Source organism: Molossus molossus, unplaced genomic scaffold (genome assembly GCF_014108415.1).
Source record: "Molossus molossus isolate mMolMol1 unplaced genomic scaffold, mMolMol1.p scaffold_m16_p_9, whole genome shotgun sequence".
Classification (NCBI taxonomy): Eukaryota; Metazoa; Chordata; class Mammalia; order Chiroptera; family Molossidae; genus Molossus; species Molossus molossus.
Window position 1 is genome coordinate 107,161,721 of NW_023425403.1, and position 23,588 is coordinate 107,185,308.

The 23,588-nt window shown below is 47.1% G+C and overlaps 1 protein-coding gene across 3 annotated transcripts in view; it reads left to right on the plus strand.

Annotated features, from left to right (window-relative positions):
• The window catches only part of NBEA (neurobeachin), a 763,707-nt gene that overhangs the window by 624,167 nt on the left and 115,952 nt on the right, over positions 1 to 23,588 (plus strand). For all 3 annotated transcript variants that reach the window (XM_036249654.1, XM_036249655.1, XM_036249653.1), the window contains 3 exons: positions 8,116 to 8,233; positions 8,547 to 8,649; positions 17,102 to 17,217. In XM_036249654.1, coding sequence (XP_036105547.1) covers positions 8,116 to 8,233; positions 8,547 to 8,649; positions 17,102 to 17,217 — 337 coding nt within the window. The remainder of the gene's footprint in view (positions 1 to 8,115; positions 8,234 to 8,546; positions 8,650 to 17,101; positions 17,218 to 23,588) is intronic.

A 23,588-nucleotide genomic window follows, 5' to 3' on the forward strand; every position in this document is an offset into this window, starting at 1 on the left:
AATAGACTGTCTTTGGCCCATTGTATGTTTTTGCCTCTTTTGTTGATTATTAATTAACTATAAAGGCATGGGTTTATTTCTGGGCTCTCTATTCTGTTCCATTGATCTATATGTCTGTTTCTATGCCTTGTCATACTATTTGGATTACTATGGCGTCGTAGTATAATTCAATATCAGGTGGCATATCTCTAAATTTATTATTTCTCAAGTTCACTATTGCTATTTGGGGTCTTTTGTGGTTTCACATAAATTTTGGAATATTTGTTCTAGTTCTGTGAAATATGCCATTGACATCTTGATAGGAATTGCTTTGCATCTGCAAATTGCTTTGGGTAGTGTGGGCATTTTAATTATGCTAAGTCTTCCTCTCCATGAACATGGTATATACTTCCACTTATTCATATCTTCTTCAGTTTCTTTCTTCAGTGTCTTATAATTTTCTCAGTACAGGTCTGTTGCATCTTTGGTTAAATTTATTCCTAGGTACTTTATTCTATTTGAAGCAATTGTGAATGGAATTGTTTCTGATAAATGAATTTAGTAAAGTTAGCAGGATACAAAATAAATATCCAGAAATCAGTTGCAGTTTTGGACACTAATAATATACTATCAGAAAGGGAAACTCTCACACCTATTTTAAAAAGTGCTAATAATCTCTTTTTTGAATGGACATTTTATATAATTCCTTTCTGTCTTTTAACTCATTTCCATTTGAATCATTCCCCTCAAATATATCTAATATAAAATAATTTTATGTTTGAAAGTATTATATTGATCATTATATTATACCAGTAGGCAAAAAAATTGCAAACTTAAGAAAATTAAAAAAATTTATTCTGAAGCAAATTATTGCAAATATTATCAGTTTATAATCATACAACAACATAAATGTTATTGTAAATTTATTTCTTAATAAGATGAATGGTTAATATATTCACATATGAATATTACTTATTGTTGGATCAATATTAGAGCTTCTTCTAACTTTTTTGTAGATGTGATGAAAAATCTTGTTCACATAAATAAATAGATGGATGTTGAAGTTTTATTATAGCAATGTTACAATTTTTTGTACCACCTCTAAGTCACGTGTTTAATATCACCTAGTGATCTATCATCAATATACTTTTTAATTATCTTTCAATTGAAAACCCAATTAGATCCAACATCATCAACTCTTAAAAGTAAAGAATTGGGCCCTGGCTGGTTTTGCTCAGTGATTAGAGTGTTGGCCTGTGGTCCAGAGAGAGCCGAGTTCGGTTCCCACTAAGGGCATGTACCTCGGTTGCAGTTTGTCCCCGGCCCTGGTTGGGTCATGTAGGAGGCAGCCACTTGATGTATCCTTTTCATGTCGATGTTTCTCTCTCTTTCTCATCCTCTCTCTCCTTCCCACTCTATCTGAACAAAGCAAAACAATACAGAAAGTAAAGAATTGGGAAACATCTGACTTACAAAAGGATTATTTTTTAAATTCAGTTATTGAGGACATGCACTTTTTTATTTCTTTATTTTTTATCATCACCATTTATCCCTCTGTACCCTCTTCACATCTTAATGCATCCATCGTATTGGATTGCTTCCCCCCTCAGCAGATCTTATACCCACGCAGCACCAGAGAGCCCCTCCATTTTTATGTTTCAGCTGGAAAAGGACAACGTGGAACGGGAGGCAGCAGAGAGAACCTGCATTTCCTTCACAGTGTCATTCTCGGGCAGACTGCTTTTGAGCAGCTGAGGGTCTGGAAACCGCTCAGTTACACTGCGCATACTAACGTACCTCTTGGCGAGTTACTGCATTGCCCATTTGGAAGAGGCTCGTGCATTGTGTTATTTCAGTTTTTCCATAACCTCCAAATGCTGTCTCATGGCTGATGCTCCTCCATGCTCCTCATGGTGAGGAAGGGGCGTCACCCAGACTCAGTGAGGAGGAGGAGGGAGAGCCACCCATCTGCTGCGGCCCGCCCCTCCCCCAGGGCCCGCAGCGTGCCCGTCAGAAGGACCCTCCAGGGCCAGGGTAGAGCCCAGGCCTCTTTGGTCCTGTGACCTGGCTTTCCTTCGGGGACTCAGACCCTCTTCATGCGGCGGCAGATGGGGAGAAGGGCACGAAAGCTCACGTGTGAATGTAAACCTGAAACTACTTTTGGTGTTCCGTCTTAAATATTTTTGTCATATCCAAAGTCACTGATAATTTATACAGAATTTTAAAAGTGATGGAGTCTTTAACTGCACATTGTGCCCAACGCCCTTGGATTAAAGCGTTAAAGCTGCAATTGTTGGATTCGATGACCTCGTGAACATTAAGCAGGGCATGTCTGTCTGGCCTTCTGAAGTATTTTCATCGCTTCTTATGAGATAGAACAAAGCAAAATCTAGATTTTTCATATTCAAAGAAAAAAATATTTATAATACTTGTTTTTTTGTTTGTTTTGTTTTGTTTTTGTGTTAGGTGGTTTGAGATCAGCAAGCTTTCACTAAACAAGTAGTTAAATGTTTGTTGTTGCTGTTTTTTTATTTTAGAAAGAAAGAAGAAGAGAGAGAGGGAGAGGGACATTGAGTTGATGTTGCACTGATTTATGGATCCACTGGTTGATTCCTGTTTGTGCCCTGAGTGGGGGTCAAACCTGCAGCCTTGGCGTATTTAACTGAGCTGCCCGGTCAGGGTGTGAATGAGGACCGTTGACGTTGGACAGTATTAGCTGCCTTAACAGGAAGAAAAGATGTAACCGATCTGACAGCCATATACATGTTTCTGACAACATATACATGTCTGACACACATGAGTACACAGCAACCCTACTTTTCTTCTTCAACAAGATCATCAAATAATGCGTTAAACACACACATTGAGGCAAGGTGGTGTACAGGTGGTCTCTGACCTCCTTCTCTGCTGTGCCCGGCACCTGAGGGCGGGGCTAGTCTGGACTCGCCCCCCCCACCCCCACCCCCGTATGTGGACACCAGCAGGGAGCTCCAGACTTCAGTGGCTACTGAAGAAAAACCACAAACTCCCGTAAGATTTGGAATCAAGATGCTTGAATATTCTTGTTTGTGACCTACGTGATGTAATACAAGTTACATTTGTTCGGTTTCCGGAAAATGAAACTGAACGGGTGATCAGCATTTGTGGACTAGATTCTATGGTCTAGGAAGTAATGTGGAGAAGCAAACACGCACAGACCAGGTGACACGGCAGGGTCGGCTTAAAACAAAAACCGCAAAACCTCAAGGATAGATGAAAGTACTTCCGCAGTTTAGAAAAATACCCTGGACTATAATGAAAAACAAATTTAAAGAGTTATTATGAAAGATCCTGAAACTTATGGAACATGATGTAACTAGTAAAGGTATATATAAAATACAGGCAACATTATAGCATCAGGTCATATTTCAGACCTGGGCTGGATGCCCAGATTTTTATAGAAATGTGCCATAAACTCAGTAATCAACTGTAAATGACATTTCTTTACATTCCTGAAATATGTAGAAATTGATAAAACTCCTCATCACTTGCCTGAGCTGGCATCCTAACTGGTGGCTCTGACTTCAGTCTCCCCGCCTTACTTTACCCGCACACCCTGCTGAGGGCGTCGGAGACTCTCCCTGGGCCCCTGAGCGTCCAGCTTTGCCACCGAGACCAGAGGGGAGACGTGCATTCCAGGGAACCTGCGGCAGCTGCACCTTTCACTTGAGTCTTACTGTCTTATCTCAATAGTTCACCATTTGTTCTGTTTTATTTCCCAGCCTATCTGTGTCAATTTCACTTTAAAAACGTTTTAAATTACCAGAAATAAAGTTGATGGTCAAGAAGAGTGCCAGGTGGTATTTTTGACGCACCTGTGCACGTTGTCGTACCTGAGAGGTGCAAATCAGGTTATGAGCGGTTTTATGTATATAATTTTCCTTCCCATGGCCTTTGGTCAGGGCTGTCAGCTTTCTCGGGTAGCGCCGCCCTTGTTCCAAATACCTCCTGGCCTTCGGATCTGTCTTCGGAATTTGCTTCCCTGGGCTGTTTACTACCTACCAGCAAAATATTTTCAATTTTATTCTCTCCTTACCGCCAGCTTTACGGATCCTCTGATCATCTCAGTGTCCTTTCCTCTGGCTCCTGAAGGTTGCAGGACTGCTGTGGTCCTGGCCTGGGGCTAAGGAAGCGGTGGGAGGAGACACGGCCCCTCGGCCGGGAACCGAAGAGACATAAGCCAACGGGACTATGTCAAACTAAAAAGGTCTGCACAGCAAAGGAAACCAATGAAAATACACCTTGCTCGGGGGGAGAGCATATTCATCAATGATACATCTAATAAGGGGCTAATACCGAAAATGTATAAAGAACGTATACAACTCAACATGAAAAAAAAATAAAACACCAAACCATTCAATTATAAAAAGATCAAAGGACCTGAATAGACACTTCTCCAAAGAGGACATATGAAGAAATGCTCAATGTCACTGATCATCAGAGAGATGCCAATTAAAACCACGGTGACTATCACCTCACACAGTCAGAATGGCCGCCATCAGTAAATCAACAAACAAGAGCTGGGAGGGTGTGGAGAAAAGGGGACCCTCGTGCTGTGCTGGTGGGAATGCAGACTGGGGCAGCCACTGCGAAAGGAGCATGGAGTTTCCTCAAAAAAACTACAAATGGAGCTGCCTTATGACCCAGTAATTCCACTTCTGGGGATATATCAGAAAAACCCAGAAACACTAATTTGAAAGAATACATGCACCCCCGTGTTCATAGCAGCACTATTTACAACAGCCAAGATTTGGAAGCAGCTAAGTGCCCATCAGTAGATGAGTGGATAAAAAAGCTGTGGTACATGTACACAACGGAATACTACTGGGCTGTAAAAAAGGAAGGAACGTACCCTCTGAGACAGCATGGAGGGACCTGGAGAGCGTTATGCTCAGTGAAATAAGCCAGCCAGAGAAAGACAAGTACCACATGATCTCACTTGGATGTGGAATCTAATCAGAGGGGAGAGTATTGGGGGGCTGGGTGTAAAGGGTGAAAGGATTAAGCAAAAATACAAACAAAAGCTCTCGTAGACACAGGCAACAGCGTGGTGGTGAACACAGGAAAGGGGTGGGGGAGGTGGGAGAGGGTGAGGCAGGGGTGAACGGTGATGGAAGGAGACTCAGCGTGGGGGTGAACACAACGCAGTGTGCGGATGATGTACTGTAGAGCTGCACACCTGGAACCTGTGCCTTGTTATTGACCAAGGTCACTGCAGTAAATTCCGTCAACGTTTAAGAGGTGTCAGTAGGAGAACTGAGTCTGTTATCTGGATCCCGTCCGGAGGGGGAGACCATGCAGCGATGTGAACAGGGACTGTGTGGCGCACATCATCAGTGTGAATCACAACAGGAAACGGCAGTACTAGGCAGTGGTCAGTGAGACATGAGAAGAACTCTAACATGCAGGTGGGCTGGAACAGCTTACGTGAGGGGCGGCCACTGCCCTCAGGGCTGACATCGAACCCCAGAAGGCCCTCCAACCTTGTTGGGGAGGGCATGGCTGTGGCTCCCTGGACCGTGGAGAAGTCACTCTGGTGCTGGGGGGCTCTGTGCTCTGCAACGTTCCAGAAGTCTTCCCTTCAGAGAGTTGGTGGCGCTGTCCCTGGCAGGTTCCCCCCAGAGGCACTCTGCTGCATAGCTGCCCGGGAGGGGCCGCCAGGCACCTGCCAGGCTCTGGGCGCCCCCGCGGTGCACCAGGAGGAGGAGACCCCGTCTCCTGCGCTCCTCTGCGGGGTCCTCCCCTGACCAAGGCCACTGGGCCAGCGGGCCAGGGAGAGCAAGAGCGCAGACCCAGGTTCAAGGACAAGCAGTTGCGGGTCACAAGGCGCTGGAGAGCAGTGCATTGGTGACTGGTAGGGTGTGGGCAGTCAGACTGACTTCTGTGTGCTTGGAGCCCCTGCACGACAGTGTCTGAGTGGAAAGGCAGGCGTGGTCGGATGTCCATTACATCATGGTTCCCAAAGGGGACGGTGAGTGCGAGTACGAGTGTGCGTGGTGTGTGTGCGTGTACACATGTGTGTGCATGTACACATGTGTGTGCGCATGTGCGTGCGCGTGTGTGTGCACGTGGCTGCCCTCCTGGTGTACTAGTGTCAGTGTACGGGTGCCAACACAGCGTTCCTGGGAAAAATCTTTCCTTTTTTCTCAGAGTATACTCATTTTAAACGGTTTTAATATTTTTATTTTTTTAGTGATATAGTGGTCATAGTGATAGTTTTTCTTGTTGTGGCTGTTTTATTTGTCTTAAAGTTATTTCTACTTGACAACAAAATAATAACCCTGTATTAGTATTCTTTCCATTTAAAAAATTACACTGGTCTGTGAAATTCAAATCTGGAAACCGTTGCACCCAGCTGCGAATCTGTTTGTGTACATTGTGGCAAGTTGCTGTGCTTCAGTGAAATGTGTACAGTTTTGCATTTAGAAGCTGGGAAACATTTGTGACATTCTATTAGACACAGTGACACGAGAACTTATGATCAGAACGTCAGTGGTAGCTGAGGCCATGCAGTCCACAGTCATCTTCACCACCTACGCTGACCAGTGACAGGCAGGGTGACCACTTCTTCAGATCTCAGAAGTCAGGTGGGGTTCAGTGATTCTTCCCGGGCCTGCAGCACGGACACAGCAGAGCCAAGACGTACACGGTGTGTCACAGACCCCGAAATGTTTCAGGATTTGAAGAGATGTCTGCCGCCCCCAAAACCTTCAGTGTCTAGGGAAAGACAAAACCGGAACTAAGCAGTTAAACGTGGAATTTCCAAAAAATAAAAAGACCAGCAGATCATTTATTTGGTGTATGTGTGTACACCCACATATACATAATTCCAGGCAAAAGGAAGCATAAAAAGGAACTTCATAGCTTGTTTTCAAAGCTTAAGGAGTATCATGTACATGAAACTCAACGACTAGTCTCCATGTTCACCAAAGCGAGTGTAAGCGTAGTTGATTATACCGAGTAAACCAGTGCAATAGAAAGTGTGTTTGTGTGTTTTTAATATACGTGAGTGTATCAGGAAGGATGGGTGTTGCAGATCTGACTGTCGTGGCGGAATTGAGTGTGAATTTCCCTGCATCACGCGGCAGGAAGTCCATCCACGGGCCGTCACTTAGACTGTGCCAGTAGCTCCACTTGGTGCCACCCTCAGCCTCGGCACCGGCCCTGCTGCTGTGGTGTACAGCCTCCTCCGGTGCGTGCCCTCACCCTCCTTTCGAGCAAGAAGCGGGAGGACTGTGCCAGCTACAAAGGACTGATCTGTTCTCATTAGCCAGTGTTGGGTCAAACGTCCTTACCCCTGGTGGCAAGGCATCCTGGGAAAGCAAGGAATACCTGTCATGACCGGCTGAGGTCGCAGGTTAGCAGGCCTGGCCCTTGGTCACCACTGGCTGAGGTTGCAGGTTAGGCGGGCCTGGCCCTTGGTCACCACCGGCTGAGGTCGCAGGTTAGGCGGGCCTGGCCCTTGGTCACCACCGGCTGAGGTCGCAGGTTAGGCGGGCCTGGCCCTGGGCCGGCGCCCTGCTGGGAGTCAGTGCCCACGTGCACCCCCACGGCCGCTGTTTGCGCCTGGTCTGCAACCGCTCCGTGCTCAGTGGCCAAGTCACAATGAACCACAGGCCGCAAAGCCTGCAGACACCGCTCTCTGCCCTTCTACCAAAAGGTTTCCCGACCTCTGGCTTAGACCTGTCGGGGCCCGTCACCTGGGGTTGCCACACGGACACGGAAAGGGTAACGGGGCTTTCGCTGAGCGAGGAAGGAGGTGGAAAGGGGGCATCAGGAAGGAACCAAGGGTTCTGGCAGCTCACCCGGCCGACTGACTCCATACAGGCCGAAAGTTACAGTGTATTTTCCGTGCTCACAGGGTCATAGTGAGCACGCAACATTTTTGCTTATTCATTTCCAGTTTAAAAAATTAAGAAAGGTAAAATTTTGCAAATATATAGAATTAAGTGATTGACAATGTTGTGATGTATACTGAGTTCAGGAAAACGATCCCTGATTGCTGACTTCTACGTAGCGCTGCGTGAGACAGCGTCAGACCGAGTTTTAGACGCATGCCCCCCTGATTGACACGTCCCTGTCATCTGTGTCTTCCAGGTCCTTGCCTACACTGAGGGCCTCCACGGAAAATGGATGTTCAGCGAGATACGAGCTGTGTTCTCCAGACGATATCTTCTACAAAACACTGCCTTGGAAGTGTTTATGGCAAACCGAAGTAAGTCCCCTGAAATACTTTGGAAGAAAATGCGCTCGTATTTGAATGTTATTCATTGGCATGGGGTAATTCTGTCTTGACTTTTCCCTGCTGTATTTCTCTCCATTATCCCCCACTAAAAAGTAAGAAAGCATTCATCTGTTTGGAAATGTGAATCCTAGATTTCTCATGGATAAAGTTTATGCAGAGAGGGGTTTCCATGAAGAGATATAATCTCTACAAATAAATGGTGCTAAGCACTTGAAAATGATTTCTGAAATTGATGGCTTGTTGTCCTTTGCTTTTCTAATCATGTGTTTACTTATTTCCACAGCCTCAGTTATGTTTAATTTCCCTGATCAAGCAACAGTGAAAAAAGTTGTCTATAGCTTGCCTCGAGTGGGCGTAGGGACCAGCTATGGTTTGCCACAAGCCAGGTAATTATGTCATGTTATACATTATCTATGGGTTTTACAAAACATACTTCATTTTTAATAAGACAAAAATATAAATAGGGTTATGCAATTATAATTATTTTGAGAACCAGGAAATTTTTTTTCTTTGCCGGTTATTTGTAGGGAAAGAGGTTATGAAAATAACTATTTTAAGAATGACAGAATAATTAGGGCATAATTTTATATAACACATATATAAATGAGGAAGTAAGAAAGTTGGTTAGATACTACAGTTAGTACATAATTAAGACATTTTGCCTGCAGTCTTATGAGAAACATACCAAAAGCTTCGTGATGTTTGCAATTGTAATGTAATAGCTCATAAATTGTTCTTACAAATGTTTCTTCATTAAAATAATAAAACTCCTAGAGTTTATTGAGATTAATAGTCATTCTTTACTGTGTGGTTTTAACCATTTCCTGAGTTTTTTATCTTGGTACTTTTAAAGCATCATTTTGAAATCTTATTTTATTGAAGATACTAATCTAAGTAGAGAACCGTAAATTGTGTGTATCACTAGTATCAGTTAGTCCGATTTTGGCTCCAAGGGACTGAACGCATGACTGAGTGGCTCACAGGACGGGCTGTTCGCTTCTGCGCTGGAGGTAACGTAGAGGTGTAGGTGGCCCCTGTGGGCTGGAGTTTCGGTGAAGCTGGCGCTCCAGTCGGCTGAGTGTTCTCACAGTGGACTCTGCTGCTACAGACGGCACCTGCCCGGGAACGCACGCAGGTGGGAGAAAGCACCGGGCTCCCCCAGAGCCCTCCTGCTTCAGGGGAGTGTACCCCGATCCCTCAGCCAGGAGGGGTCGCCTCCCGCCCTGAGCATCACTGCCTAGGGGCTGTGTCAGTGGCTCAGCCCAGGAACTCAGGGACGTTCCTCCGAGCTCCTTGCACCGCCTCCCTGAGAGCACAGGTGTGTGCTGGCGAGGACGCAGCTGTCAGCGGGGCGGACAAGCTAGGACCCGGGAACCGCCGCACAGCCCTGCGTGGATGGGGCGGGCAGCCGATCTGTCTGTCTTCCTAAGTAGGCTACAGACATTAAGAAGACTGGACTGTGTCTTATTTGTCTTTTAATACGCGGGACCGAGCATCCTGCCTAATTGCGAGGTGTTTTCTAAGTGCTACTCAGCTGGAGTCAGCGCCGCAGTGTGCTCTTCTCTGAGACGCGCGCGGTGAGAGCAGTTGGCTGGCAGGTGGGCACATGCCCGGGGTGCTTGCCAGCAGACTGACGAGATTAAATTAAGGCGCGGCAGATAATGAAATACTTATGTAAAATGCAGGTCAAAAGAAAAAATGCATTTAATCTATCAAGGAAATGAAGTTACTTTTGCAAGACTGGTCTAAGCTGACCGGTGGCCGTCGCTGCTTCCTCGCCCGGTGCTCACAGACTGTGCTTAATCATCAGCTCGGGACTCTTTCCAGGAACTGACATTAAGGACTCACGAATGGCTCCAACTCTTCCCTTTATGAGAACAATCTGCCTCTGGACGTCTTGCTCAGGGGCCGTGACTCTTCAGAGATGGCCAGCAGGTCTTCTCGGGGACGGGTGTGGTTTCCTTCCGGGCCTGCTTGTCCGCACCCGAATCGGTCAGACACCCCAGAACCTTTCACTGCCTTCCTGCCTGTTAGAGCATTCTTTCCTTTTCAGGCACCTTCAGGCTTTTTGACTTTGGGAAAACCTATTTTTTTTTTATCTTCATTGTTGAGAGTATCACAGATGTCTCCCCCCTTTCCCCCCATTGCCCCCCTCCACCCAGCCCCCACCCCACTCCAGGCCTTTACCACACTACTGTCTGTGTCCATGGGCTGTGCATACGTGCATGTATGTTCTTGATTAATCTCTTCCTTCCCTCTGAGATTTGTCAGTCTGTTTCCATGTTTCCATGCCTCTGGGTCTATTTTATTCATCAGGTTATTTTGTTCATTAGATTCCACAAATAAGTGGGATCATATGATATTTGCCTTTCTCTGCTTGGCTTGTTTTGCTTAGTATAATACTCTACAGGCCCCTCCATGACATCTCAAAAGATAAGAGATCTTTCTCACAGCTGCGTAGTACTCCATTGTGTACATGTACCACAGCTTTTTTATCCATTTTTCTACTGATGGACATTTGGGCTGATTCCAGATCTTAGCTATTGTAAATAGCACTGCTATGAACATGGGGGTACATATATTATTTCTGATTGGTATTTAAAGCTTCTTAGGATATATTCCTAGAAGTGGGCTCACTGGGTCAATAGCAGTTCCATTTGTAATTTTTTTGAGGAAGCTCCACATTGTTTTCCATGGTGGCTGCACCAGTCTGCATTCCCACCAGCAGTGTATTAGAGTCCCCTTTTCTCCACACCCTCGCCAACACTTGTTGTTTGATGATTTGTTGATGGCGGCCATTCTGACGGTGTGAGGTGATACCTCATTGTTGTTTTAATTTGCATCTCTCTGATCATTAGTGACTTTGTACATTTTTCATATGTCTCTTGGCCATTTGTATGTCCGGGTTGGAAAGGTGTCTATTTAGTTCCTCTGCCCATTTTTCCATTGGATTCTTTGTCTTCCTTTTGTTGAGTTGTATGAGTTTCTATATATTTTGGAAATTAACCCCTTTTCAGATTCTTGATAGACAAACTGGAAATGAAAGAGATGTCCAGTAGTCCTAGTTGCTCTGTGATTTCTTACAACCATTCTGTCTTAAAAGACTCTTCATTGTTGTGGTTTCCTGATCAAACTCTCGACTCAGCGCAGTTTCCTGACAATTTTCTCAGAAGTGCAGTGTGCATAGCAGGTGGGGGAGCCTGGCCAGACCTGTGACTCGCCTGCTGGAGAACAGGAGCAGAGCCAGGGCTTAGCGGGAGCCCCCACGTGTGAGCTGGAAGGACGAACAGCAGCAGGTGGGAGAACACCCTCTCACCCGCTGTAGAGTCAGGGCACTCTCTTCGCCCAGAGACGCTTTATGAACGTCCTGAGGTCATGAAGTGCAGGCACTTTGTCAGCCTGAAAATATGTGTGCACTGGACACACCCATGCAGGCGTACGCATGCCGGCAGGTAGGTGGGCAGGTGGACGCTGTGCACACGTGTCTCTGAACTTCTGTGCGACACGTGAGGTCTGTGTTAGCAGACCGTCAGGAAGAAGGGTGCTGTCCTGCAGGAGCCCTTCGGCTTCGTGGGCCCCCAAGGGACCCCTTCTTTGCTTTCCTTTCTGGACATTGAGTTTTGTCGGTGTTTGCAGAGTCTATCAAGCGCTAGGAAGCTCACTCCAAGCTAAACCCTTGCAGAGACTGGTTTGTGAGCTTCCGGGGCAGATCCGCGGCAGGACCAAGGCCTGCGCCGGTCATCCAGGCCCTCCCTGCGCAGGCCCGCCAGAGGCAGGCTCCAGGCCAGGTGGCTGCTGGGCGGACGGAGAGGTGGGACGGGCAGATCCGCGGCAGAACCAAGGCCTGCGCCGGTCATCCAGGCCCTCCCTGCGCAGGCCCGCCAGAGGCAGGCTCCAGGCCAGGTGGCGGCTGGGCGGACAAGAGGTGGGACAAAGGAACGTTCCCACTGAGCTGGGACGGCCTCCGAATGCCCTTCAGTTAGTTAGTGTCCATCGCTGTCGCTCACTGGGCACCGGCGTGTGCCAGGGACTGCACTGGGCATTGTAGTTTGTAAGTGTCATGTCCCTTAATTCTTGGGGGGGGGGGTGCTTATAAACAGCAGCGTTGATTTCTCTCAGTCCCGGAGCCTAGGAAGTCTCTTGTCAAGGGACTGGCAGGTGTGGTGTCTAAGGAGACCCGCCTTCTGGGTCCTGAACGGCCGTCGAATGGCCGTCTCTTCCCTGTGTCCTTACGTGGCACAAGGGAGCCTCTGCCTCCGTCCTGACAACAGCCACGCTTTAGCAGCACAGGGTTCTTATTCAGGGTCACAGCAGGTAGTTCTTTATCTACATGACTTATTCACCTTGCCCCAGATCATGGCTCACTCCCTGAAATGTCTGCTCTGGGTCCTGCAAGGTGACCACATGGTCCTGCGGTGAGCCCTCACTCCTGCGTGGCGCTGGAGAGGCGCCGGCCCGTTGGCCGCCCCCCGCAGGGCTGCCATTGCCGCGTCTGCGTTTCCTGTGCAGCCTCGGTGCCACCAGGGTATCCGGATTTCATTCGATTCTTCACTAAGGAAGAATCTCAGTAAGACTTACTATGACTACACTGTTGTAGTCAGAAGGTCGGTTATTTTATTTTATTTTTTCAATATGTTTTTAGCCCTGGCCGGTTTGGCTCAGCGGTTAGAGTGTCGGCCCACGGACCAGGGAGTCCCGGGTTCAGTTCCCGCTGAGGGCACGTGCCCTGGTTGCAGTTTGTCCCCGGCCCCAGTTGGGGTTGTGTGGGTGGCAGCCATTCAATGTGTCTTTCTCACATTGATGTTTCTCTCTCTCTCTCCCTCCTGCTCTGTCTGAAGATAAATGCAAAAATGTCCTCAGGTGAGGATATAAAAAAATTAAATATATTTTTCTTGATTTTTTTTTTAGAGAGAGAGGAAGGGAAAGAGAGTTAGAAACATTGATGTGAAAAAGAAACATCAATCGGCTGCCTTCTGCATGCCCCCTGTTGAGGATTGAGCCCAAAATCTGGACATGTGCCCTGACCGGGAATTGAACCAGGACCTCTCAGTCCATGGGAGGATGCTCAATCCATTGAGCCACACCAGCCAGTCCAGTCAATTATTTTACATGGTCACCAGTTGTTATGACATTTAATACTTTCTATTTCAGTGGGCAGTTTTGCCTTGATCTTATCCTCCAATTCTAAAAGCATCATACTGTAGCCAAAGTGTTAACCAACTATTCTCATTCAAACATCTAACCTTGTTATAGGAACTTTGAACAGCCTTATTAATTTCCCATTTTCTTCTTCATATAGCTGCATTGATTTTTTTTTTTTAGGATTACATCTCCCTTTAGCCATGCTTCTGTTAGGGTAGATGACCAATAATTCAAATCATTAAGTATGTATTTATTGAGCCCCATTATGCCAAGCACTGCTAAATGCACAGGATGTAACAGAAAGTAAAACATAGTTCAGTTCCTGCTCTCAGCGAGTTTACAGGGAGAAAGACAGGGCAATAAACAAGAAAAACAGATCCTTTCCCCGAATTGTGTAATAATCTGCTTTTCTATGTTTATGTCCTGTGCTTGTATTTTTCTTCATTATTACATACTCTAAGAATGACATAATTAATTTCTCCCATGATTCCCATTATTTATACCTATTAGTTTTTCTTTGAAACTTTTTTCAAAGATTTTTCATTGATGTTTAGAGAGAGAAGGAGAGAGAGAGACACTGACTGGCTGCCAGGCATATGCTCTGCCCGGGAATCAAACCAGCAACCATCTGCTGCCTGGGACGATGCCCAGCCAGCTGAGCCACACTGGCCAGGGCCCTATTAGGGATTTTTAATACCTGTCAGGGTTTGTTTGGTCATTGGTTTTGGGGTGTTTTGGGTGGTAAGAATTCTTTTCACCCTAGCAGTTTTCTTCTTAAATGTCTAGGTTCAAAATGTCAACAAAGGAACTGAAAACATCATTACACACATAGGTTTTAGCAGACTGAGCTGCAGGTGAGAACGTAGTCAGGTTAGCAAGGATGTGGTTATATAGTAACAATCGTAGCAAACCGCCGTGAGCGTAGGGTTAAGACAGCAGCGCAGTGAAAACTGGGCTCACGTCGTTTACTAGTTATTTGGCCATTCAGAAAACATTTTAGCCTGTTGCCATAATCGTGGGACATTTATAACAACATAGTCACGAGGGTGGAAGCGGACCAGGGAAAACTTCAAGTGTTGGTGCCAGTGTGGATCAAACTGTGGAAGTCCTTTAGGCAACCTGTGGAACATTAGACTATGAATTAATTGGAAAATGCTCTGGATTATAGAATTAAGGCATGAAGTGTGTGCACCGTGTACCATCGCAATTTAGGGAATCGGTAGACTCAAGCCTTCTTTGGAGTGAGCAGGGCCCATTACCTCAGATATATGTAACCAGGAATAATACATGACCGGGCTGCTACGCTTCTATTAAGTTGGTATTTTAAACATGGAGTTACACAAAATTTTTCTTAAAGTTCTTAATTGCTATTTGAACTTGAGATAAGGAGTCCCATCCCACCCTACTTTCCTCCTTCCTATCCGTTAACTAACACGTGTTTAGCTCCTACTACGTACAAGACAAAGCCTATTAAGATTCCACCTGAGCGAAAATGTTCGATAATCATACACGAATTCCAAAACCGGTCTTAGGTCCACAGTTCCCCGCTGCACACGGGTGCCTGGATGTCACAGAGGCCCCCTGGGGCACCGCAGGGCGTCTCGTGTTTTTCAGCAAATAGTGACATCTCAGCTACCACACACACTTGTAGCCTGAGTCAGTGGTAAGTTCCAACATGAGATAGCTCTGTATTCTTGACATCACAGATTGGGGAAACCAGGTTTTTGGGGTTGAGGTTGTAAGAAACAAGTGCTGCCAAAAATTTGGTGTTGAACAGGAAATGCGGGTGGTGGAAGGTCGGTGTGAACAGGAAACGCGGGTGGTGGAAGGTCAGTGTGAACAGGAAACGCGGGTGGTGGAAGGTCGGTGTGAACAGGAAACGCGGGTGGTGGAAGGTCGGTGTGAACAGGAAACGCGGGTGGTGGAAGGTCGGTGTGAACAGGAAACGCGGGTGGTGGAAGGTCGGTGTGGAGCAGGAAACGTGGGTGGTGGAAGGTCGGTGTGAACAGGAAACGCGGGTGGTGGAAGGTCGGTGTGAACAGGAAACGCGGTGGTGGAAGGTCGGTGTGAACAGGAAACGCGGTGGTGGAAGGTCGGTGTGAACAGGAAACGCGGTGGTGGAAGGTCGGTGTGAACAGGAAATGCGGTGGTGGAAGGTCATTGTGGAGCAGGAAACGCAGGTGGTGGAAGGTCGGTGTGGAGCAGGAAACGCGGGTGGTGGAAGGTCGGTGTGAACAGGAAACGCGGGTGGTGGAAGGTCGGTGTGAACAGGAAACGCGGTGGTGGAAGGTCAGTGTGAACAGGGAACACAGTGGTGGAAGGTCGGTGTGAACAGGAAACGCGGTGGTGGAAGGTCAGTGTGAACAGGGAACACAGTGGTGGAAGGTCGGTGTGAACAGGAAACGCGGTGGTGGAAGGTCAGTGTGAACAGGGAACACAGTGGTGGAAGGTCGGTGTGAACAGGAAACGCGGTGGTGGAAGGTCAGTGTGAACAGGGAACACAGTGGTGGAAGGTGGGTGTGAACAGGAAATGGTGGTGGAAGGTCGGTGTGAACAGGAAACGCGGGAGGTGGAAGGTCAGTGTGGAGCAGGAAACGCGGGTGGTGGAAGGTCGGTGTGAACAGGAAACGCGGGTGGTGGAAGGTCGGTGTGAACAGGAAACGCGGGTGGTGGAAGGTCAGTGTGAACAGGAAATGCGGTCGTGGAAGGTCGGTGTGAACAGGAAATACAGGTGGGGCATCAGGCAGGATTCCAGGGTTATGAGCTGTGCAGTGCCCAGCCAGTGCGCGTCCCTTTAGTAAGTCATGGTGGTTATTAAAAAAATAAAATAAAGAATTTTCTAATATGTATTTTATTTTTAATCAGCTACTAAGTAGTTAAGACTTAAATATTTATTATGCTAGTCAGACCTAAGTACTTAATAAACAGAACTGTTGGGTGTTTGTCTTGGGCTGGGTGCACCTGGAAAAATTCCCGAGACACTAAGGGTGCAATGAATTGGAGAAAATTGGGAATGTCTTAAGTGGTGATGGTTTTAGAAACTCATCAGCCGCATCATACTTTTATGAATACAACCAACTTTCATTATTGTTTAGATAAACATGTTGAACCTTGGGAGTTTCATAATTTACACAGATTATCCTGACTTACTCCCTCCAACTATTCCTGTATCTCTTCTTCTGAATTCATACAGTTCCCAGTGGTATGTTTTGTTCACCAGTGGGCTGTGCGTTGTGGGGGTAGAGACTGCGTGTGGGCCCCCCCGTGTGGGCACCCCCTGTGTGGGGAGCCGTTATTATATCAGGTCTAAGTCCAATGCTTAGTCGCTAACTACCGAGCTTCCTAGAGTAGTGTAGATTTGCTATGTTGTTTGAAAGATACTTTGATTTATTTTTAGTCTAGTTCACGTTTGGTGTTGCTAACTTGTAAAACATCCATTTGCAGCCGTATATTCAAAATGGTCCTTTTATATCGGTCTGTCCTGAGTAACCATGTACCTGCTCTATCATAGGCATTTCAGTACTGCTAATATCTACAGTTGAAGTATGTTTTATCATTTATCTAAGAAGGACAAACCATAGATATTTTAAATAATTTATTATTTACTTCAAATTATTTCAAGTATATTAGTTACTATTGAATTTTTGCAGAGTCATGAGTTAAAAGAGACTGTTTGCCTGGTCTGTTTGATTCTAGGCGGATATCGCTGGCCACACCCCGGCAGCTCTATAAGTCCTCCAACATGACTCAGCGATGGCAAAGACGGGAGATCTCAAACTTTGAGTATTTGATGTTTCTTAATACGATAGCAGGTAAGACATCTCCTCCTCTCCTCTCGTACGAAGTTCATATCCATCAAGGTCCTGGGTCATGGGACGGTGGTCACGCGGTTCCTCTTGGGAATTCGAAGGCAGCCTCGACTAGTATCGCGGCAGCCCCGCGAGCTGGTACCAGAGAGCACGCCAGTGCCACGGTCTGCACGCGTGTGTTGTGGGAGGGCTCCTCGGTCCTCTGCAGTTCCTTTCTGACAGCTTCGTCGGAAGGTTTATTGGAGCCAACAAACCATTGCCAGAGAGTGACTGGAAATAATAATGGGAAATGTAATTTCACTACTTCGTCATTCTCAGCGATAGCAGCTAGACAGCAGAGTGACATCAGGGTCCTGCCTAGTATAGATGTCACCTGGATTATGGCATGATTGGGTTACAGCATTTCTTCCCCTTAAAATCTTCAAATAAAAATACGGAATCAGATTACACCTCTAAATGATGAGTAGCTGCCATCAACCTCGGCAGCAGCACGCTTATAAATTAAAAGGAGCGGCCCCCTTCCTGCTGCGTCAGTGGCTGTCAGCCGTGAAGCGGCTCTGTGCGGAGTGAGACCTCGTCCTCGCTTCCCACGTTAAGCCTCAAAAGCCCGTATTCATGTAGAATTACAGTTTACTTTTGGAAATCGGGTGCTACCAAAATTTGTTGCCATCATATGATTTAAATAACTACATGATTGTTATTCTGCTCTCAATGCCTGCTCAGAACAATGAATTTAGTGTTCTCTGAATTAGTGCTTACAAGGATTACTGCGTAATATTATTCTCTGTATACATGTGTGCATGTAGATGCTATCACTATATATCAAATATGGGTGAAACTATGTATCAAATAGGCAAAAGTACTCAATTTATCAACAAAAAGGGATAAAGTTGTTTGAAATGTTTTTGCATTTTAATCATTTAATAAATATTGTAATGTCACTGCACTTACTAATAAGATACTAGTGGTAGAACCAAAGGACTATTTTATTAAATATATTAAATTTTATGTACACATCTCCATTATAAACATACATCTTCTGATATCTTCATGACATATTTTATATGTATTCATGTATCAGGTCAGATGCTGAATTATATCTTAAACCTATTTACTTGTTCAAATATGAAAGGAAAATGGTATACTAGTTATTAGCACATTACTTACATATATAGATAGAAGAAACTAAAATATCCAAAATGTAAAGAACTTAATTTCATTAGCATGTTTGTAGCAGAAGGGGCACAGCTCAAAGCCAGAGACAGCTGGGGGGGTTCAGGGTTACCAGCGTGTGTGCGGAGCAGGTGGGTTCCGTGTTCACTGTGTCTCGGACTGAAATCTGCCCGTGGTGACGTTTAGTATGTTCTCATCTGTTGTAACGCTCACGTGTTTGGTCTTTTGTCATCTTGTTTTATACTATTGTTTCAAGTGTCTTCTTGCCTTTATGTACTGTTTTGGATTTTTTGATCATATCAATACCTTTTTTGCCCATTTTTAGTGACTTAGAATGTAGGCATATTAAAGTTACTATCCTAGAGATATGTTTAAATTGTTAAAAACCCTTTAAATTATATTTTATTGTTGAACCTGAAAAGTGAATCAACATTTTTAATCACTCCTATGTAAGATAAAAACTTTAATCCAATTCCCTCCTCATCCATTGCTTATTTTTTCCATGTAATTTACTACCCAGAGCCCATGTTGTTATTAAACTCTTGTTTTTTAAAGTTCATATATTTTTGCGTTAAAGAAGACCTCCAGACTCTCTAGAAACGTCTTTCTTTCAGCTACCTGAGTCTACCTGCTTTTTTTAGGATAATGTTCTTCTTCATTCTGCTACAGTATTCTTCCATAGTCCCCGTGTTACGATTTCTGTTATCTGTTCTTGAAAGATGGACCACGACTGCTCGTGTCCATGTGTCACAGATGGGCGTGTGCTGCCCCCCTGGGCGGGGCCGCCACGGGGCCGCTGGGTGGATAACTGGAGGACAGGGCAGCACACCTCACGCCAGCTCGGTATCCAGTCGAGCCGGTGCTCCTGCTAAACATTTCTGCGTCCCAAGACGGGGTCCCTGGGTCTCTGGGGGGGTGTCATCTGGGTCACTGCTCCAAAGGCCTCTTCTGGGTCCCATCCCTTCCCGGAATGTTTGACTGGTGTCGGGTGCATTTGGGTCTTCAGCACGGTCACACGGTAGCTGCGTGTGGCCTGAAGCAGCGGTGCGACCGCGTACGGCCAGGGAGCCCCGAGGGGAGCGTGGCGGGCTCTGGATGTGAAGCCAGGTTGCCATCCTTCTGTGAGCGTCACTGAGCGCGCTCCTGGCACTGCAGGGGAGAGACGTGTGGTCCCTGGGGCGCCAGAGCGTAGTCAGGGGACGTACATGGGCAGCAGGACTCCAGTGAACAGGGATGACGAGTACCATCAGAGAACACGCAGAACCACTTGAAGTCATGGGCACAGAGACACCGCTGGTGACCAAGGGACCAGGAGAGCCTCTCGTCGGCGGCACTTGCGTTGGAAAGTGAAGTGTGAGTAAGAACTCACTGGAAAGTACGCAGAGGGCATTCCCAGAAAAAGGAAAATGTGCAGGAAGCATTGGATTAGTGGAGGGGCAGCAGGTGTGGCAGATGGTGGGGGGGGGGGTAAGTGACAGAGAGACATGATGTCATAACAAAAGGTGGAAGTCGCCCTGGCCAGTTTGGCTCAGCAGTTGGAGCGTCCGCCTGTGGTCCAGAGAGACCCGGGTTCGGTTCCCGCTAAGGGCACGTACCCTGGCCCTGGTTGGTCGTGCGGGTGGCAGCCACTCGATGTGTCCCTTCACATCGATGTTTCTCTCTCTCTCTCTTCCTCTCTCTCCCTATCTGAACAAAAAATGGAAAAATATCCTCAGGTGAGGATAAAAAAAAGGTGGAAGTCACTGTGATATGCTCCAGGAGAATGGTGGGCAGTGTCCCCTGACCGCGGCTCAGTACACCTGGAGTCCCTAGACATGTACATTCTCAGACCTCCTCAGACCTACTGGGTCAGAAACTCGGGGTCGTGGGACCCAGAGACCTGCATTTTGACTAGTGTTCGGTGTAGAATATTTGAGCACCATTGTGCTAACCATTTCGGATCTAATTATCAGAACAGTGTTTGTATATAAGTTCATTCAGCACATACAAGACGCGTGCATTTCAGTGTCGTTGCCTGAAACCTGTAGGAGGTCAGAGAGCAGGATGAGGTAGCAGGGAAGCTTCCTAGAACCAATGGGCGTTAACTCACAGGATTTTGTCACACATAGAGGCCTATCCTGGCAAAACGCACCTTTATACAGAAGCAGAGAAACAGTCGGAGAAGGTTATGAGCACTATTGTCCTCAGAAAAAGTAGTAAACCATTGTTAACGTTTCTTGAGCGATTCACAGTGTTCTAAACATGATTTGAAGCGCTTCACGTGTACGCCCTCAGTTAGTCCCACCAGGAAGCCCAGGGCCAGGTTCTTCCCGCCTTCCAGCTGGCGGGGGTGCGGGGCAGGGAGGTGGGCCGGGCCAGCGCAGAGTGGCGGGGGGTGCGGGCACAGGATTCTGTGCAGGTGGTCGGCTCCAGAGCTCACTGTACAGACCCCTCGGGATGCTCCAGGCGCCCCCATTTCACCCCTGGTCACCCGCCGTAACCTACTGACTGCCTTAAAAGCCTAAACAACTAATGATTGTAAACAGTTTCATCCAAAGCAGCTTTTCGGGGGGAAGAAGCCTTGGAAGCTCACTCATGGTCCTGACGTGCGGAGATACTGGAAGCGGGCCCAGAGTCTCATCGCTGATGTAGAACCTGGTGCGGGAGGCTCGCCGGACAGTGTCTGGGGCGAACGTCCGTGGGGCCGGGAAGAAAGCGGACCCGGCAGAAGTGGACGCCCGTGGGGCAGGGGAGAAAGCGGACCCGGCAGAAGCGGACGCCCGTGGGGCCGGGAAGAAAGCGGACCCGGCAGAAGTGGACGCCCGTGGGGCAGGGAAGAAGGCGGACCCGGCAGAAGTGGACGCCCGTGGGCAGGGAAGAAAGCAGACCCGGCAGAAGTGGACGCCCGTGGGGCCGGGAAGAAGGCGGACCCGGCAGAAGTGGACGTCCGTGGGCAGGGAAGAAAGCGGACCCGGCAGAAGTGGACGCCCGTGGGGCCGGGAAGAAAGCGGACCCGGCAGAAGCGGACGCCCGTGGGGCAGGGAAGAAGGCGGACCCGGCAGAGAGATCCAGCCCCGAGGTAGTCGCTGCAGAAGCCCCGCAGGTCCCGCAGGGAGCCGGGCCTGGGATGGAGCTTCGGAGTGGTCTCGCCTCGGGGCTAGGTGGCCCAGCCTTGGTGGCCCCCACTGGGCAGTGATCAGATCAGCCGGGGGCCGGGGTTAGCGGACTCCCTTCGGACGGTGGCGGCTCGTGGAGAGGGACTTGCGGAGCAGCACCTGCGACAGCACCAGCAACATCCCCGCCAGCCTGGGTCCGGGAAGCTAGTGGGTCCCACCCTCACCCAGAGGTGCGGCCACGGGTCTCGCCCTCAGGGCTCCTGACTCGTGGGTTTGGGGTGCTGCTCAAGAACGCGTTGCTGAGGAGGCACCAGGTGATGCGGATGGATACCTCTGGTCCAGGACCACATTTTGAGAAACTCTGCACTATATCGATATTCTTTTATTTATTTATGTATTTATCCTCAACCAAGGACACTTTTGCATTTATTTTCAGATAGAGTGGGAGGGGGAGAGAGGCAGAGAGAGAGAAACATCAGTGCCAGAGAGACACGTGGACTGGTTGCCACCCACACACCCCAACCAGGGCCGGGGACCAACTGTGACCGAGGTACGTGCCCCGAGTGGGAACGGAACCTGGGTCTCTCTGGCTTGTAGGCTGATGCTCTAACCGCTGAGCCAAACGGGCCAGAGCCATCGATGTTCTTTTACAAACACGTCTAATAACTGTACTGATCTGTAGCGCTCACGTCTTCTCTGACACTGTCTGTAGCACAGGGCACTGACGGTAGTGTGTCCTTAGCGCTTTGTGTCTGTATCTTTTCTCTCCAATGAGATCACGAGGTCACCAGGGAAACAAGTCTTGCTCAGTAAATACCCGTTATATTGAACTGATTTGATGTGTATGCTTCCGAGGTGTTTGCATGGTTTTGTGATCCATTGTGTGAATTCTCTAAAATTGCTGGGTGAGGGGTTCTCTAAATGTCCTGGTGAAAGGGAGGAGTTGCAGAAGAGAATCTGATTGAGAAGGTGAAATAATCTTTCCTGGCTTCACGCTGACTGAAATTTACATGTTCTAGTCAAAGGTTTTACTTACTGACATATACGCTCACATGTAGCTTCTTTCTCTAAACTGTCACTTTAACCTGAGATACAAATTGCATCTTACGACCTGTATCTTTCCCTCCCTTTTTGACGTCTGCCGTACTTGGCCACCTTTGCTTTTCTCCTTTCGGGGTGCTTTCAGAAATCACACAGTCTATAAAGGGTGTGGCAACAGTGTCTCAGTGTGAATGCATTATTAGATTGTTCGATCCTCGTGTGCTATGTGTATATATACATAATTGCATATAAATAAACACACATTTCGCTGTACGTAGGAACATTGTGTAAAGATACTTTACAGAGTAAAGAAGTAAATATTTTTAAAAAAAAATATATGCCTAAAAGCCCATACATGTTTTCATGGCCTTAATTTTGTTCTACTTATACATTTCATAAATACTCCTTGCAAAGTATTGGCAATGTGGAAGAGTATAATTAAATACATCACTGAGAAGCCTAAGCATAAATGTTAACATAACACTTGGTGGCTCTCACCCTTTGTCTTTGACTGTGTGTGGCGTGGCGTTGGGAGCAGCGCCCCATGCGGTCCCACTCCGCCTCTGTCCGTGAGTGTCCTCTGAAGGCAGGACTTGCAGAGCTGTGTGGAAGTGACTTAGGACTGCGGGCAGTTCATTCCGCTCTTTTGAAACATTGTGGAGTTTTTTTTGTGTTGTTTAATTTTTTAAAGAACATTACGTTTTGGAAAACGATGTAAGTGAATTTTAATGATGCCTAGAGCTTGACTGAAAATGTGGTTCCAGCCTCCAGTTGCTCGGGTTGACCTCATTCCTGCTCATTGTGCTCTGAGGAGTACAGCCTCATTTTATACTTTATTAAACGGTACTATGAACAAGATGTTCAAACCTGACATTCTTGCATTAAAAAATAGCCGAGTGATTGCTAACATGGCTTCACGTAAATGATCCCGCAAGGTCTGAGATCTTTCTTTTCAAGGCTTTTCAGTGGTTTTTCTCGGGATCAGCTTCCCAACTCCAGCCTTTTCCTTCTGCTTAGCACTTCCACTTCCTTACCCTGTGATGTACAAGCCCTCCCTGGTTAATT